Source organism: Danio rerio, chromosome 25, assembly GCF_049306965.1.
Source record: "Danio rerio strain Tuebingen ecotype United States chromosome 25, GRCz12tu, whole genome shotgun sequence".
Classification (NCBI taxonomy): Eukaryota; Metazoa; Chordata; class Actinopteri; order Cypriniformes; family Danionidae; genus Danio; species Danio rerio.
The window spans coordinates 30,141,230-30,160,428 of NC_133200.1; the positions used below are offsets into that span (position 1 = coordinate 30,141,230).

A 19,199-nucleotide genomic window follows, 5' to 3' on the forward strand; every position below is an offset into this window, starting at 1 on the left:
ACAAAATTAGTAGCCCCTTTAAGCATTTTTTTTTTTCGATAGTCTGCAGAACAAACCATCGTTATACAATAACTTGCCTAATTACCCTAACCTGCCTAGTTTACCTTATTAACCTAGTTAAGCCTTTAAATGTCACTTTAAGCTGTGTAGAAGTGTCTTGAAAAATATCAAGTAAAATATTATTTACTGTCATCATGACAAAGATAAAATAAATCTGTTATTAGAAATAAGTTTTTAAAACTATTATGCTTAGAAATGTGCTTAAACAATCTTCCCTCCATTAAACAGAAATTAGGGGAAAAAATAAACGGGTGCTAATAATACAGGGGGGCTAAAAATTCTGACTTCAACTGTATATAAATATATACTAATTACAATTTACAATTATACAATACATTAACAATTGCAAAAATAAATCAATATCTCTGCATTCAAATACTAACAAGAAGTGACAATTCTATTTGCATATTGAGCTGAAAGCTGCTATCTTGCAACTGTTTGCATATTGGAATGTGGCTGGGCCTTTTGCTTTGCATCCATTTATTCGTCATTTTTTGACTTTTCATTAATTTCTCTCTCTTTCTCCTCCTATTTATATTTAGTTGTGCTTACTAAGGCAAGCATCACTATTACTATTGCTCATAATTAAGGTTGGTGATCTAAACAAACCCTAAATATAACAATTTCAGCACATCCACACGATTTTACTATTTTTCTGCTCTATTTGGCTTGTGGTAGAGAGTAAATTTTTGACTAGGATAAGTAAGAAAGCTTACAGAATACCCTATTAAACCAGACGGAAGACATTAAAAACCGCTTTGAAACACTCTAGTACTTCTTTTAGTGTTGCCATGTGGCTTTTGTTAAGGAAAAAACAACTTGTTAACCACAACAATTTCTGCTTGTTACTGCCTTGCAAGCACTAGTATAAATTGACTAAATAAACATTTCTGTTGAACTTCACTGCAGGTTAAATATGTAACTTATGTATTAATGGAAAAAAAGTCTTACTATTTTAGCTTTTTTTGTGTTTTGCAGTTGAATAATTTGGACCCAGAGCTGAAGAACTTGTTTGACATGTGTGGCATTTCTGAGGCCCAACTCAAAGACAAGGAGACGTCTAAGGTCATCTACGACTTCATTGAGAAGAAGGGTGGTGTAGAGGCCGTGAAGAATGAACTGAGGAGACAAGGTGAGACTGATCGCTGTCAGACACTGGCTGCTCTGAACAGCTGTGGTTTTTCTGTGGCCTCGGCATATTGATATGTCTGGGGTCTGGCCATCAATCATATGCTGTCTCAAAGTCTGAATCAACAAAATAGTTTTACATGGCTCTAAACTTCATTCTAAGTACCAAGGTTTTTTTCATAAATAAAAACTGGGACTAAGACTAAAACTACTAGTCAATAATCATTTTTGTTAGTTGAAATAAAATAAATCAAAAACTAAACAGTAGTAAAACGAACTCACAATAATAGAAAAAAACATCATATTCAGAGTTAATAAGGACTCATCATGTGGCGGGAAATATAGCATGGAGCTGTTTATATAGAAAAACATTAGCTTGCACTAACATGTAAAAAAGGCAAGTTTAAAGATGACATCAAATATCTATTTTATATGTATGTCCATTTGATATGATTTTTTTTAGGGTCTTCATGAAAAGTGTATAAATTGGTTCAGTTCACAGTGAGCCTTTTCACTTCATGTCTCATTAAATGCTAATGAGCTGCTGCTCACCCTGCTTCTCTCTGAGGCTGGTTCAGTAATGGCTGTTGTTAAATCACACTCGTCATACCAGAAAAATAAGTTTTAGCCCCGGACGCCAGATCCTGTCAGAAAATGTCTGTTTCTTTGCGTATCCAGACAACAAGCCAGCGGAGCTGCCTAATACCCAAACCAGTTAATCAGTATTCAACTGAATTTACAGTCTCCTATCAATTTAGGAGTTGACTGTTAAGCTTGAGAGGAGCAGAAGCAGGAGACGAAGTAATGATAACAAAGAAAGAGCAGAGTTTATTGAATAATTTGAGTTGCTACTTTAATAATTTTGATACTGCTTCACAACATTGTTCAGAGACAATACAGACCTTGTAATGGAGAAATTATGAACTAATGAAAACCAAGTGTTGCTTAACCCACACACTAATAAGATTATAACAATATGGAAAAATGAAATAATAATAAAGCAATAATTATAGGAAAATTTCATTAATAAAATATAAAAAGGAACGAAATTGACAAAGAATAGTCAATAATAATAATCTAATCATTAACTAATTATTAATCAATACAATGATAATTATATAAATGACTAATGATCATATGATTAAATAAAATAATTAAATAAAGAATAAACTGATCTAAACACATGGTGGGCTTTGTAAGTGGAAAAACTAAGCGCTTCACTAGCAAGAAAACAGTTAAACAGACCAACTGCAGCACAAGGATAAAGAATGAGCCTCCTACATTTGGCCTCTTCCTCTTTCTCTTTACTTTTACACCATTACTTTCATTGTTATGGAAACTGTGTTGTACGCACTCCACTGAAAACAAGCTCAGCTTCTTCTTTACAACAACCACATTACTGCTGCCGCTGCACCAATCCGCCTGTCAATCTCACGTTCCATCCTTTCCTCACTTGTGAACAAAACCCCGAAATACTTAAACTCCTCCATCTGGGGTAAGGACTTTCCTCCAACCAGGAGGAAATTTTGCTAATTTGCTAATTTCCAGCAAACAAAAAAATAAACAACGATATTTATATTCAAATACATGTCCTATTCTTGTGCCCCTTATAGTGATGCAGAGGTCTTCAAAACCCAACATGTGGACAAATCTAAACTTTTGTTCATTTATTAATTTTCTGTCGCTTTTACGGGGCCCGGTCGTGTGGGCAGTAGTTTTAGGAGAGAACCCCAGACTTCCCTCTCCCCAGACACTTTCTCAAGCTCCTCCGGGGGGATTCTGAGACATTTCCATGTCCGAAGCTGCACCTTGAAATTTTGTCCTAAAAAATTATGAATAGAATTGGTGACAAGGGGCAGCCCTTCCGGAGTCCAACATGCACTGGAAACAAATCTGACTTATTGCCGGCATTGCAAACCAGACTCCTACTTTGTTCATACAGGGATGACTATCATGCCATACACATCTTGTGTCTTATTGCGTCGGGTGTATGATCAAGCCCCTAGAGTTTTATATGATTACATTTAAACCACTAAAGTAAAGTGGAATGTTTTGACAATGTTTTTGGTTCTTTATTTGGACTTTGTTCATCTCAGAACTTTTGTTGTCAAAGGAGGACCAGAGAGCTCCTGAATTTAATCTAAAATATAAATTTTGTTGTGATCTGAAGACCAAGTTAAGTCTTGGGGAATTGGAACATAATATGGGAGAGTAATTAATAATGATTTTCTTTAAACTTTGGTCTACACTGGAACCATACTCAACTATAATAACTAAAAGTAAATGTATAATAGCTAAATAGAAATGTTCACAGAATAAAAACTAAACTAGCTAACAAAACCAACGAAACAAAAAAAAATATACGTAGCAAATTTAAAAATATAATTGAAGTAAAATGTAAATGTGCCATAACCTTGCTAAATACACTAGAGGCAATGGTGTAGAAATAGTTTGACTAAGAAATTGCTAGTTAATTTTGGTTGGTTGCAAAGACATTGGAAGTAACTGAAACTGTTTTTTCTTGAATTGTTTTTACTCTGTACTAGTTTTTTTCAGTAACTTATCTGTCCCCGCTGAAAACATAATGCTACATAAAACAGCACAGTCAACATATCGCATTAAAATAATTTACCTATAATGTACCTCAGAGGCTATATCTTGGGAGTTGGGTACATAACGTACATCAGCATTTCTACATTTGATCAATATTTATTGTTTTCCTTCAGGTCCTCCAAGGTGGTGTGGTAGGTAGCGTGTGTGTCTTGCTGAGTTAAAACCTTTCAGATTTGCATGCATTAGAGCTTAGAATTTTTGTATGCTGGCATGGGTTTCAGACTTTGAAGTACATCTTCAGTATGAGAGTGCCATTTAACCAATGATAGCATTTGAGCATACATGAGTATGATTCATTATTCAAAATTTATCTACTGCCATTTATCTTTTTGAAAATGTGCTTGATCCCATAATATGTGATTTATGACAGTGTGAGGTGTTGATTTTTTTTTAGGTGAAAAATGTTGGATTTTTGTTCTCTGAAGTGAAAGTTTTGCTGTGGTTTTGAAGACTCCATGAAATAGATTGACTAGGTTGATTTAAAATAAAATGTTCTTTCATTGGATAAAACTCGAACGATAGACCTTAAGTAACAAGTAGTTATTTTACATTTAACTTGCTGGCTCTTAACAAACTGTAGCTATATACGTATTATTAACAAATGATTAGTTACTTAGCTGTGTGGATATTATGGGGAAAATGTTATTAAATAAATATTATTATTTGTGTACTTCTTTGTAAGAAAAGAATTGACTTTACTTTTAACTATTAATGGAATTTCACACTTAGCTGATGATTGTTTAGCAATGCTGTCTAAGAAAGCCCTGAGCTCATAAGATCCCTGATCCTTGAGCCTCTCTTCTGTGCAAGGCGAGAAGGGAATTTGAGCTCAGGTATATTGAGAACTCCCCTGTTGTAGTAGCTAATGAACAGATTGTGATTGCTCTTAAGAGATAACCACTTACTATAGGTGCTGATTTGGATTAGTCAATTAACTTAAGTTGCATGTTTTTGGACGGTGGGAGGAAACCGGGGAACCCAGGAGAAACCCAAGTGAGCACGGGGATAATGTATAAACTCCGCACAGAGACGTTGGCTTGCTTGGTAAGGACTAGAATTAGTGACGTTCTTGCTGTGAGGCAACAGTGCTAACCACTGGGCCACCGTGCCACCCATCTAGAAAAGGAGTAGGGGTGGAAGGGGGAATTCTTCAAAACCTAGATGGCTGTCATATGGAACTTAGGGTATTTATAGTGGCTTAGGAATCGTCTGATTGGAGAATCATTAATCGAATAATGCAGGGCCGGTTGCAAGCAATCATGAGCATGTGATCCTCTCGAAATTAGTTTATAAATAAACTTCACTTTGTAGCTACAGTATTTAATTTTTTTTTTCTGTTTTGTATATTATCGTTGATAGTGTTTTGTAATTGTTTATTGTAGTCATTTATAATACATGTTTCTTTTCTTTTGATTGTTTTAATTATTTATTTTGTCCATTTCTACAAGATGAAATTAGTTACTTCTAGATTGAAGTTTTTACTTTTAAAACTCTATTTGGAAACAGATGCAGAATGAATTCAGAACTCCAAATGTGTTTTGTTTCATGGAGTCTTTTAAAGGGATAGATCATCTAAAAATGCTCATTCTTTCATAGTTTTTTCATCTTTTACTTAATTCAAACCTTTGCGTTTCTTTCTTCTGTTAAACAGAAAAGCAAATGTTTTGATTACTATTGACATACTGTAGTATGTTTTTCCTTATAAGGTAGTCAGTGCTTAAGGGTTTTCAACTTTCTTAAAAATATCTTTTTTTACCAAAGGTTTCAAAAACGACTTGAGGGTGAGTAGTGAGTAAATAGAACATTTTTGGGTGAACTATCTCTTAGACTATGCTGATTTTGTATTTAAATACCTTACCTGATGGTGTGTTGTGCTTTTGTTTGTGTGTTAGAATAATTATTGTTGTACACATTTAGCACTAATACAGATGCTGTATCTATTGTATCAGCCATGTTTTCTCACTGACATTCTCATTATTTAAGACCATCTGGTTTCCAAAAGCACCTAATGTGTATAAAGTTTTTAGTATTACGCTGTAATTCAAGAGTAAGAAAAAAAAAAGTTAAGTAAGTCAAAATATTCCAAATGTAATAAAGTAATAGCACCATTTCCCCAAAAGTCTTGATTTTAAATGTTACATTTTAGACACAGAATTGATATTGTTTCTTGTTGTTCTTGTTGATAGTTTCACTAATAACCAACTTGTTCTTTTTATATTATATATATTAAGGAATTATATATTTTTGGAATTAATTTATTGAGCAAGGAAATTGATGATCCATTCAGAAAAAAAGTCACTTCCTGTCAGCCTTTTGTGCTTTCATTTTGAAAATATGCACTTGAAAATATCTACTTTACAATGTATGCATTATTAATTTTAGACTGAATTTTAGAAATTTTTTTTGAGCATTAATTGATCTTATTTAAGATTGTACTTTTAAATATATTCTTTTAAATTCATCTTAAGATTATACTTTTAAGTAAATGTAAGTGTGTAAATAGGTTTGGAAACCTTTTGAGCAATGGAATATGTTACATCGACTTCATACCACCTACTTAAAATTTGTAGTGTTATTTACCCATGACAGGCCTTAACTAGGAAAGTTGAATGCACACAAACACATTCGGCTCACTATGATTTAATTAACATTAGTGAAATAAATCCCCAGTAATATGAATATATACAATATTTGTTTTATTTTTTCCTAATATCGCAACAACCTTTATTTATATACCACTTTACTACAACCGGGGTTGACCAAAGTGCTTTACATAAGTAAAAACAAAATATACAACACAACAAAAAAAGCAGACAATGCAAAACAATACAGAAATATCAATAAAATACATCAAACATAAATCAGTTCTTTGGGGTCCGTTCTTCATACCTCGCTTAAATGATCTGAGATGATTTGGCAGATCCTGGATCTTTTAATCTTAACAACTGATCTCTGGCTAATTTGGTTCTTCAAACAAGTTCGCGAATCAGATTAAAATGTCTGGATCAACTGATCTGAGATCGCTGCGTGTGTTGCGAAGGACAGATCTATCGATCCTTGAAATCATGATCAACAATGCAACGATTGGCTGATGGCACAGCAGCGTAATGACATCATCTGATTAATATTCAATTATCCATGTGAGCAAAATTACATAAAATTAGCAGCAAACTATTTGTTAATTATGACATGCAATAACTTTCCACATTTGTTGTGAGCTGCAGGCTTTACACTTTCATGTGTCAAGAGTATTCATCATGAATTTAAATGCATATCAATGTATTTAATTCTACATTTAGAGAAGATTTTCTTTATTATAGCAGCCTAGGCCTACATTTTTTTATTTATTTTTAATCAGCGTAAGGAATAAATGTGTAAACTAATTTTGCAACAAAAAAGAATTTTGATATCGGTAAAGGTGTCAATCACTGGCATACTAGCGGTCAAAATATGTACTCGACTGCATACATTTTTATCCTTTTTAAAAAAGTTGAATATTATGCATGTACGCGTTTGTATCTAAAAAGATCATATCAATAAATTTTCTCTTTAAAACATATTTTAAAATATAAATCAATATATATTTTTATATTAAAAATATAAAAAGTTAAGAGTTTGAATTTGGTACATGCTTTCAGTATTATCTTTGCCTGAACTGACCCAATGTAATCCTGTTTATAGGAAATGAACCTGCTCCCAAGCAGGTTCGAGCTAGTCTACTAGAAGAAAGAACTAAACGATCCTGGATCGTGTCAAATCATCAATATCCAAATCAAGCTAATTGAGTTATCCACAAACAGCAGTGTAACTGACATTTAATTGGCAGTGTTATTGGGGTCAGATGTGCTGGAGACTTGGGGCATAAACCTCTGATTACAGTTGTAATTTGTGTCTTTTTCACATTTTATTTATTTTATGCTTGTCTACTCCTGCAGCACCCCCACCTCCACCCTCCCGTGGTGGTCCACCTCCCCCACCCCCTCCTCACACCTCTGGACCCCCTCCTCCACCGCCTCCCGTGAGGGGACGAGGAGCCCCACCTCCCCCTCCTCCTTCAAGAGCACCAACGAGCGCTCCACCGCCACCGCCTCCATCTCGGCCTAGCATGGGAGCGCCACCACCACCACCACCCAGCAGAGGGCATCCACCTCCCCCTCCACCTGCACCTGCCTCCATGCCGCCTCCCCCACCACCACCACCTATGTCCGGAGGAGCTGCGCCTCCTCCGCCGCCTCCTCCCCCACCACCTCCCGGACCTCCGCCTCCTTCTGAAATGGATGGAGGCCACGGTGAATCCACGCCTCCGCCCGCGGGTGGGAAGTCAGCTCTGCTGGAGCAAATCAGGGAGGGCACACAGTTAAAGAAAGTGGAGCAGAACAACAGGCCAGTGTCATCCACAGGACGCGACGCGCTGCTTGACCAGATCCGACAGGGCATCCAGCTCAAAACGGTGAGGATTATAAACGCTAACCGTACCTGATGTTTCCCAGACAACAGTGAATAATCACCTGCTCTGCTGTCAATTATTATTATGCTAAAGTAGGTGTTAAATGACCAGCTACCTGTGGCAGTGAAAGATTATAACAGGAGCTCATGTCAGAAAAAGATTTGATTTATTTTTAAATTACACTGTTTTGGTTTTTATTATCATGTAAGGATGCAAAATTGATTTAAAAAGACATTTATGAGTTACAAAAGATTGCTTTTTCAAGTAAATGCTTTTCAGGAGTCCATATGAAAATTAAGCAAAGCAAATGTTTTCAACATTTATGAATTGGCATCAAGTCGGCAGTGAAACATTTCAAATTTTGGTCCCACTTTATATTAAGTGGTCTTAACTAATAAGTACTTACACAGGAATTAATAGTTTGTTACAATGTACTTATTGTGTAAATACATGCTTTTACGGTGTACTGATGCTTGATTAAATACTAGTATATTACATATTTAATAAACTTTTGTAATTACATTTGTAAATACAACGTTGACCATCCCTTACACCTTAACCAACCCTTAAACCTACCCATACCGTAAAAACCTGTTCATAACCCAACCTCTATCCCAACTCAAAGCACCACAAGTGTTCTCAAATACATCATAAACACAGTAAGTACATTGTATGTATTTTTTAAAGGAAGTACATAGTAGTTAAGGACACTTAATATAAAGCGGGACCCAAATTTTTATATTTCACACTGTAAGTATTTTACTGCATTTTTATCAACTAAATCCAACCTTGATAAGCATAAATGACTTAAATCAAAATTATTTAAAAATCTTACAAACACTAAACTTTTGAACAGTTGTGTATGTGAAAAATAAAAAACAAAATGGTTAGCTGAGGAACTGTTTAATAACATAATTAATTGTAGACTTGTTTCAAATTTTAAATCTAAAGGTTTTTGCGCACATTGATGAAAACTGATCAAAACCAAGCCCCACGACTCAAAGTTTGCTCAAACCTGGGTTACCTCCCAGACTGGCTTTGTAAAACAGCCCACAGGTGACTGTGTTCTGTAGTGGAGGTTAAGTGGAGTTAAAGGTGCTGTACTGAATGGGAGTTTTGGGCTCTTCTAAAACATAAAAATACCATAATATGTTTGCAGATATTTAGGAAACATGCTAAGTGAGCATTCTTGTTTATCTGAAAAGTAGTGCTAAAGAAATGGTAAGTTTTATGATCTAATTAGTACATATTTAACCTCTTTAAAATGAATGAATGTAGATGCAGCATCGGATGTAGATTTAGAGAGTCACAGTTCTAAAGTTCGATTTCAAACTGTTTCATTTTCATTCATTTCATTTTCAAGATCTAAGGTGAACTATCTGCTGCTGCTTTCAGTGGTATGGCATTTAAACTCACGTTATTAGCATTTAGCACTGAATGAAGCACATGAGGTGTACCTGAGGTGATCATTGTCAGTTTTCTGTTGTTCAGCTCAAGAAGTAAAACAACAAAATCTAAATTTGACGTGTTGGTTAGAATACAAACTCGTTTTAATTTTAAAATATTCCTATTGCGTGCGGTTGCTTTTATTTAGAACATGATTTAAATCAGCTTTTAGGCTTGATAGTCACTCACTCTTGTTGTTCCTCAATCTGGCAACCTGTGCTTGCTTGTGTTGTGATCCAGGAATGCAATACCTTGTTCAACCACTAGGTTTCAAACGTACACTCTGCACCTTTATATGTAAATGGGAAAAGCTTACTAGATCACAGGTGTCAAACTTAGTTCCTGAAAGGCCAAAGCTCAGTTTACTTCCAACTCTTGTTAAACACAGCTGATCAAACTAATTGAGTCCTACAGGTAAGTGTATTGAAGCAGGGTTACAATTAAACTATGCAGGGCTGTGGCAGTGTTTGACACTTCTGTACTAGATAAATACACAAAGAAAAACTGTGACTACAAGTGAGTATCAGAAGTGTAAAGTTAAACAGCACTACCTTGTGTACCAGGGTATTTCTGTTTTTCTTTTAGCAACAAATAAAGTAAGTGATTTTGCATTGTGCAGTGAAAAAAAAGTGTGAATGTTAAAAAGTGTCTTGGAAAAAACACTAGCGATAGCCTCCCCGGTCTGCATGAGGCTTAATGCAATATTATTCTGTGTGAATACAAAGTAGAGGTGTAACCTACACTGGTCTTACGGTTCGGTTCTATTACGATTATCATTATTGATTCAATTTAGTTTGATATCTCGGTTGATTGGCGATGGTTTCCATTCACAATTTTATATTTTACTTCACAGAACAACAATTCTTGTATTAAAATGTAGAAATAAATTTTTTTTTATCAATAATTTGTTATAAAATTTTGTCCTTTAATAGCACCATATTATCTCATAGCTCATTTTGTATAATTAGCACTCTAACCCAGGGTGAAATATAATTGCGGTGGTTGCTAGATTGAAACACATCATTTACCCACATCACATAAATAAATACCTATATGCAACAAACTAAACATAACTAAATTATCAACAATAATTGTATTTATTCAAAGCAGTTCAAAGCAAACTTGAATGCCAAAGCATTTTAGATATAAAATAACCTATGTAATATGGCCTACTGACATCATCAAATGAATGAAATGAAAAATAAATTACAGAAAAAGTAATTACAAACAATATTTCTAAATTTTAATAATTGCAAGATTAAAGCATATAGATTATTTATAGCCTCATGAGACCCCGTCCATTGACTTGTGTCCTCTGTAGTGTGTTTTCATTAATTTTTCTTTGAATTTTTTTAAATACTCTGTCAAGTCCTGTTGTACTGTTCAGAGGACATCCTGGGCTTTCTAGTTATTTGTCATTTGATTGGCTGGCATGCTAGGAACCACTGGATCCAAAATGGCCAACATACAAAAAAAGCACATTTTATGGGAAAGAGAGAGGCATGTAAAATTTAGCTTTTTAAATGTTTTGTAACTTTTATTATTACATATATATTTGTTTATTAAAGTATCAGGAACAATACATTTAACTTTTAAAGCTGTTAACTTGTTTGTGTTTCAAAATATCATCCTTTTTTTAATGTCCACTATAGTGGACACCAGGACCATCTTAATGTAATTAATGACTGCATATTTTAGAGGGCAGAACTGAAGCAGAGAGGATTCTTTATAAGGTAGTTGAGCGAAACTCTGATTTAGAGTCTAACAATCAGACAATTGGAGAATTGGAGACAATTAGAGAATGAAAATCAGTTTTCAATCTCTTTTGTTAAATTTGTTTTGTATAAACATTACTATTTTTTATTTATTATTTTTTTGCTTTCTTTCAGACAAAACTCTTTTGGGAATTTTAATACAAAAGGAAAAAATGGCTTTTGTTTTGTTTTTGTTAAATTAATATTATATTAATATCCCTTTTTCAGCCATATCCTGTACAGTTTTGTTGTCTGAGTGGCAGTTGTTTCGAAGTAAAATGGTCCTATGGTCTACTACAGTGGACATGCTGTAAAATTAAAAATAAAAACTAAATGTAAAAGTTCTAAATTGTAGATTTTTTTTTTAACCCAAAGGATGTAGGAAATCACAGAAAAAATAAAAAATTTTCTTTGGGTCTTAGGAGGATATAAGGTAAATGTGCTGAATAACCTTTACTAATGGTGTACATATATTTAACTGCCAGTTTAGACCAGTCTCTTTTTGTCCTGTGCGCCAAGTGAAAGTAGGCTTGAGTCAAAATGTAATGCAAAAACACATACAATTAACAAACAACGAGTTTTAGAAAGCAAAAGCCGAATCCCGGACATTTTAAGAAATTTAGAAACCCGATTGGATAAATTTTTTTAAGTGCCAAAAAGGTGCATCTCTCTGAGTCTGCAGAGCACATGAGAGTGTCTGTGGGAGTGTTGACGTCTCGCACACAGAACGAAATGGGTAAACGAGGGGGGTTTTCCCACTACTTAATAGATTGCGTATGTTTAGTTATATTAGGCTGATACAGTATAGTGTAAAAAGGTGAAAGTAATAGTAAAAAAACACCCGTCACTAAATATACTCAGCCGGTAATATACCCGGGCGGCGTACCCAAGTAAAGTCTATGTGTGGTATGCACTGACACTTTTTGTGTGTATTACCTCTTCTTGTTGAATCCCTGAATACCTCCTCAATTGTAAGTAGCTTTGCAACAAAAACATCTGCTAAATGACTAAATGTAAATGTACTGCACGATAGGCAAAAGATAAGAGATTACTTTTTTTTTTATTGGCATTCGTGAAAAAAAAGAAACGAAAAACAGATTTACCATCATGCTCTCAGTCAGTCATTATCAAATCTCATGGAAGAAGCTGCTTGCAAGAGATGTACAGATGGAAAAGATGTACACCATTTCATAACTATACCGACCATTTTCTGACTGAACCAAATTAATAGTTCTAGGAATGTCTTGGAAGTTTCTAAATCCTTATTTTCATCCATATTTCATAATTGTTATAAATTATTGGTCGTTAATTGTGGTGGTTGGCTAATTCTTCTGTTCTTGACTGTTCAGGTATCAGATAATGACTCAGGACCACCCACCCCTGCTCAGTCAGCAGGCATTGTTGGAGCTCTGATGGAGGTGATGCAGAAGAGGAGCAAAGCCATCCACTCCTCAGGTAAGTGCCTGCTTCACATTCCAAGAGGTTTATCAGAAATTGCCACTCAAAGGCTGCAAATTGGGTTTGTTTGTACCCTCTTTTGTATAGAAGCCCTTTTCTGCCAGAGAATAATCAAAGAGATAAAACTTTAAAATCTAGTTTTGATATTGCAATTTTGAGTTTGGGCGGCAGAGTGGCTCTGTGGTTAGCATTATCGCCTCAGAGTAAGAAGGTCCCTTGTTTGAATTTTGGCTGGGCGATGTATTTTAATGTGGAGTTTACTTGTGTTTGTGTGAGTTTCCTCCAGGTGCTCCAGTTTCCCCCACAGTCGAAAGACTTGTGAATTGGAGGAACTAAATTGGCCATATTGTATAAGTGTGTGTGAATGTAAACATCACATAACTGCCTCCATTTTCATTGAAAAATACAAAAAACACCCTGCCTCGTTTGCTGAATATATAACAATTCCCATTATAAAAGTATAACGTACAATATGTTTATAAATTACGGGAAATAATACAAGCAATCATTCAAATGTGCAGAATCAGTGTACGTGGTTACATAAGTTAATAAATTAACTTGTCTTTGTGCTCAGCCAAAACACGGTACCTGAGAACAAGTTATGGATTCAAAAGACCAAAGAGTCTTTAGATAAAGACAAAATGAATTAATATCACGTGCAACAACTATAGTGAGATGAGATCCAGCGGTAGGTTCTTGATGAACTGTCTGACATGCGCTGCTCTCACCTGGGGTTTTGTGCTCAAAGCACCAGCTGACTTCCTGGAGCTCAGGTGTGTGCAAAAGCTGCAACGCATGCCAGAATGTGTAGGGTCATGTGATGTGCGTTCTGTGAAATGTTTGTAACTTTTTTTTTGCAATTGCGAATTTATTGGCTTTTTTTAACAGTTCTTTTATTAATGACAAAACGTTATATTTTAGAGCAGTGGTTCTCAAACTTTTTAAGCCAAGTTCCACCTCAAAAAAAATTGTCTCTCCAAGTACCACCATAATGACCGGTATTGAAATACAGTAGCGTAGTATGCCTAATTAAGCAGCGACAGCTCTGCACAGTTCAAAACCGTGTCAGATTAATTCTTATTTATAGAAATATTTGTTATTATCAGCCACTTTAAGCTTATAAATAGTTTGAACATTTAAACTGTACTGTGCTTTGAAAAAAATGTATAAAACGTCAACGTTTAATTTAAAATGCTTTTAAAAGTTAATAAAAAATGACACTGTACTTAAATGTAAAGTATTATCATATAGTAGTCTATTCATCAAAACCGGGAAATGTTCCTAAGACCTCATAAATATAGGCTATATGTCATCATATTGATATATAAACTCTTTGATGTTTTTTTTCAAAACAGAGGTTGCATGTATATATGACTTATTTGTATATCTTTAAAATGTCAACATTAACTTGTCTTTTATGAATTGGATTTACATATTTAAATTAGAAATTAGATCTGCTTACTGGGTGTTAGAGTAGGCTTTGTGTTTCAGAAAAGCAAGTGAATTAAATATACCTGTCCACATTGGGATATAAAAATGCGCCTTCAACAACCATTACAATTATGGACAGGAAATTAGCTTCAAATGATATAATACATAAAAAACATTAGAAAATTGAAATTAAAATAAAAGGTTTAGCCTATTAAAACCAGTTTAACTGATCATACCGGTATTATCGTATGTGTTAAAGGGTTAAAAGTGTGTTCATTTTTTTTACTTGAATTATTCAGCGATTCTTTAGCATACCTCAGCTTTAGAACCACTGTTTTAGAGAAAAAAAGTAATTGCAACTTTTGAATTCAGATCTGTGAGAATTATACTTTTTTTTCTATCTGTGTAATGTTTTAAAACTTTAAAACATGTTTGGTGACTTATTTGGAGTTTTGATGTCAATTCTAAAATACCACAATTCAAAGAAAGCCACTGCAAGTTATGAACTCATTGTGATAAATATTATTGTTTTCTTTTTACATGTTTTTTTTTTTTATCACATTTTCGTTATTACAGGTTTATTGTTTTTTTGCAATTCTGAGTGGATTGTACTATTTTCCTGTTAAATGTTTTGTATCTTTTTTGTAATGTCGAGTTTATTGGATTTTTTTTGACAGATTTTTTATAAAAAGTTGCACTTTAGAAAAGTCATGGCGAGTTATTTTTTATGAGATGTAAATTCAGAAAAAGTCTGAATCCTCTCACAATTCAGAATTTGTCTCTTTTTTTTAAAAAACTTTTTTCTGTAATTTGTGATATTTTTTTTTCCCGATTAATTCTTGTACAGTGGTCCCTCGCTATAACGTGGTTCACTTTTCGCAGCCTCACAATTTTGCTGACTTTTTCATGCAATTTAACATGTTTTTCAATCTCCTCCATGCCATGTCTCCTGTACATTACAGAATGCATTCAGGTTTGCCAAATTTACATAAATCTTTGATCGCTAGCAGTGTAACTAAAGTGCTGTACTGTATGTTTGCAAGTTTTCTCCACACAATGTTGACTAAACGTTCTGCACCGTCAAAGGCAACTCTTTTAGCACCCAAAAGGCAGAGGAAGATGCTAACCATCGCACAAAAAGTTGAACTTCTGGACATGTTAAAGGACGGTAGAAGTTACGTGGCTGTAGGCGCAATTACAGAATAAATAAATGAAGATAAAATGGTTTGATCTTTGATTTCATTTTATAACACTGGACTTACTTTTTATATAGGGGTTTAACTTTTATAGTGTTTAAAGGGAGATGAAAGTGTGAAAATAATAATGAACGAAGGGTTTTACAGCCTTAAAACATTTAAAATAATTGTAGAAAATAAAGCTGACTACTTCGCATTTCATCTTGTAGGTTATTTTTAGAATGTAAAGGCTGATTTATACTTCTGCATTGAGTGATTGGCTTTACCCACGGCGCCTGCCTTTTTACTTCTATGCACCGTTTGTGCTGCTCTGCAATAACACTTTTGAAACACTAGCTGGCAGTAGGTTTTTATGTTCCTCTGTGTCGTGTTTCTTTGCTGGTGTTTTGTTTTTTCTGAATGCTCCAAGTAGCTAAAACTCACTCATTCTGAGGCAGGAACAGGTGGACTTGCAACATCTTTAACCACAAGGTAAACACAAAACAAAAGTTTCCATCTGGATCACATTCACAGGACTCCACACTTGTAAACACTCGCTACATCGGGCTCATTGCTCTCAGCATCACTCACACTTGTCATAGCTACCAGGCCAACCAATCACAACGCTTGCGATACGCATCGTTTCGATGTAGTTACATTGTGTACATGTGTGTAGTTACATTTTTTTAAAGAGATGCGTCAGCCACAGCAAGGGCTATGCAACCGCATGCAGGCTGCGCCGGAGCATATGCTTGATGCAGAAGTATAAATCAGCCTTAACTCCTGCGAATAACGAAGGACCACTGGACTTGCAATTTTACAGGCTTATTACTAAAACTGGAGTATTACTATCAGTTGTGAGATTTGTATTTTATTATTCTATTTGTGGTTCAATTTTGCTGTAATGTGATTATAGCATAGGTTAAGTAAAAAACTTGAGTTTTGAGGAATACAGTTGAACCCAGAAGATTACATACACTATAAAAAGGCACATGACCATTAAAAAAAATAGTCAGATAGTGATGTGACTACATTTTTTTCTTTTTTAGGTAAGTTAGGATTATCAAATTTGTTTCTGTTATGCTTAATAGCAGAATAATGAGAGAGATATTTTTTGAGAAATTCTTATAACTTTTCTTGAAAGTCAAGTTTACATACAATACAATTATTCTGCCTCTGAAAAAGCCTCAGATGATGATGTAAAGGTTTTGGAAGTTTCGGATTGGCTGATTGACAATGTTTGAGTTAATTGTGGGTACAACTGTAGAATAGTATTTAAGAAAAACCTCAAACATACTGCTTCCTTGTGTGGCAACATGGGAAGATCAACAAGCCAGGATCAACATAAAAGCAAGATTACAGTTTGATAAATTACACTGGGAAAAATAATATTTTTGGAGATATGTCCTGTGGTCTGATGGAAATAAAATTGAACTGTTTGGCCATAATGACCAGTGTTACGTTTGGAGGACAAAGGGGGAAGCTAACAAGCCTAGGAACACCATTCCAACTGTAAAGTATGGGGGCGGCAGCATCCTGTTGTGGGGCTGTTTTGCTCGTCCACTTGACAGCATAGAGGGCATCACGAAGAAAGAACATTATGTAGAAATACTGATGCAACATCTCAAGATATCAGCCAGGAAATTATAACTTGGCCACAAATGGGTCTTCCAAACAGACCATGACCCTAATCATACTGCCAAATTAGTTAAAATGTGCTTTAAGGACATGTTTTGGAGTGGCCATCACAAAGTCCTGATCTCAGTCCTACAGAACATTTGTGGGCAGAGTTAAGCTTGTGCAAGCAAGACAGCCTACAAATCTGACTCAGTTACACCAATTCTGTCGTGAGGAATTAGCCAAAATTTCTTTAAACTATTGTGAGAAGTTTGTGGAATGATACTCAAAACATTTGACCAAAATTATAGTTTAAAAGCAAAGCAAAAAATAAAAATAAAAAACAAGGAAATGTATGTAATCTTTTGACTCTCTAGAAATTAATAAAAAACTCTCCAAAATAAATCTCATTATTCTGGTGTTTAGCAAATGTAAATTGTTTAGGTAATTCTAATGGACCTAAAATAGTAAACCTTGAGTATGATTTACCATCAGACATTGTTTTTAAAAATGGTTATGTACCTTTTATTAGAATGTATGTAAACTTCTGTTTTTTACTGTATGTTGTTGTCATTAAGTAATAAGTTATTTACATTGGGCATGCATTTATTTATTTATTTTTTTGATTTTTCAGATGAAGATGAGGATGATGACGAAGATGAAGACTTCGAGGACGATGACGAATGGGATGATTAATCCCCCAACACTAACCCCACCCAGTAGAGTAAATGATACTAAATTCTCACTTCCCCAAATTTTACTCTCATTCTGTGCATTTTTTCCCCCCAAATCGCTGTATATTTTTGTTGCCTTTTTTTTAATAATCTGTGCAATACCTCATGTAATCTGTAAAGTATTGTCATTTATCCTCTGTAAAATAATCTCCTGGAATAACCATGTGAAGATTTTATGCCAGGAATTCATGATTTGTTGACCTGAATGTTTTTGTTTCCCTGCGAGTGGGGAAAGGGAGATGGACGGGACGCTCCACGTCCTTATTAATTGTTGATTAATGATTTAGATAACACTATTTTCATACCCTACTTTTCTGTACCTTCGATTTTCTTATTCAAATCCTAGTTTAGCATTCTTAGATTTGGTAAGAGGTTCTCCTATCAGAATATGTATGTCCCCTGTATTGTTTCCCTTGTAAATGTACACCAGGCTGATATATTGAGGCTATATATATTTTTGCACGAATAACAAGAAAAAAAAAAGGAAATTCACTGCAGGAAAGAGAACACATTGGCTGAACTCTAAGTATGATTTCTGTGGTAATCACGATCAGCGTCACACTACATTGCACGTCACAAAGTAGACAGTTTGGAGTTTTTGAGATCACTTTATTAACGAGAAAATAATATACGGTAGATTCCAACTGGCAAAGTCATGAGTACAGCTTGCTCTTAAATGTGAAAGCCATCAGTTCACACAAATATAGAATTTCCTGTCATATCAAGTAAAAACGACAAAAAAAAGCACTTCACAAAATGCAATTTAAAGTTCCGTTTGTTACAAGCTTTTACAGGTCAATGTTTATCTGACAGCTACATTTAAGGTCAAAAAATAAATAAAAGAGGCAAACCTTTGTGTACAATTAATGCTGGTTTAACAGTATTGTTTGTCTGGACTGAATTTGCTGTCCTTGTCCTGTAAGGATAGTGCTGAAATAAATTGTAAAATTGACATCAGATCTTACAAGAGGAGTGGAATGTGGAGAGAAAACACTAAATTCTATACTTAAATAAATGGTAATATTTACAAACCTGAGATTTGGTGGTTTTCTTTTTAGTAATAACATTTACAACTTTACATGTAAAATTAAAGGGCTGTCAGGAAAGTGGGTGAGTCCTGCTTTGTTTAGGTGTGAGTGTCAAGTGGCAAAAGAGGGAAGGGTTTGCATGAAAAGGGGAGTTTCATTACATGCGTGCGCTGATTTTCACTGCGACAACACAAACACGGACGCAGGGGAGATGGATGCAGTGCAGTGCAGTCAGAAATCACTCAGAGGTGCATTTCTCAAAAACGACATGACTCATGGCTGAACTATTATTGTACATTGCATCGTTT

At 34.6% G+C, this 19,199-nt stretch overlaps 1 protein-coding gene across 6 annotated transcripts in view; it reads left to right on the top strand.

Annotated features, from left to right (window-relative positions):
- Window positions 1–18,899, top strand: part of wasla (WASP like actin nucleation promoting factor a) — a 68,523-nt gene extending 49,624 nt beyond the window's left edge. For 3 of the 6 annotated variants that reach the window (XM_073941636.1, XM_073941637.1, XM_073941638.1), the window contains 5 exons: window positions 1,039–1,192; window positions 3,915–3,932; window positions 7,737–8,251; window positions 12,798–12,903; window positions 17,764–18,899. In XM_073941636.1, the coding sequence (XP_073797737.1) occupies window positions 1,039–1,192; window positions 3,915–3,932; window positions 7,737–8,251; window positions 12,798–12,903; window positions 17,764–17,825 (855 nt within the window). In that variant the 3' untranslated portion in view covers window positions 17,826–18,899. 6 annotated transcript variants of the gene reach the window in all.
- Window positions 18,900–19,199: the final 300 nt, after the last annotated feature.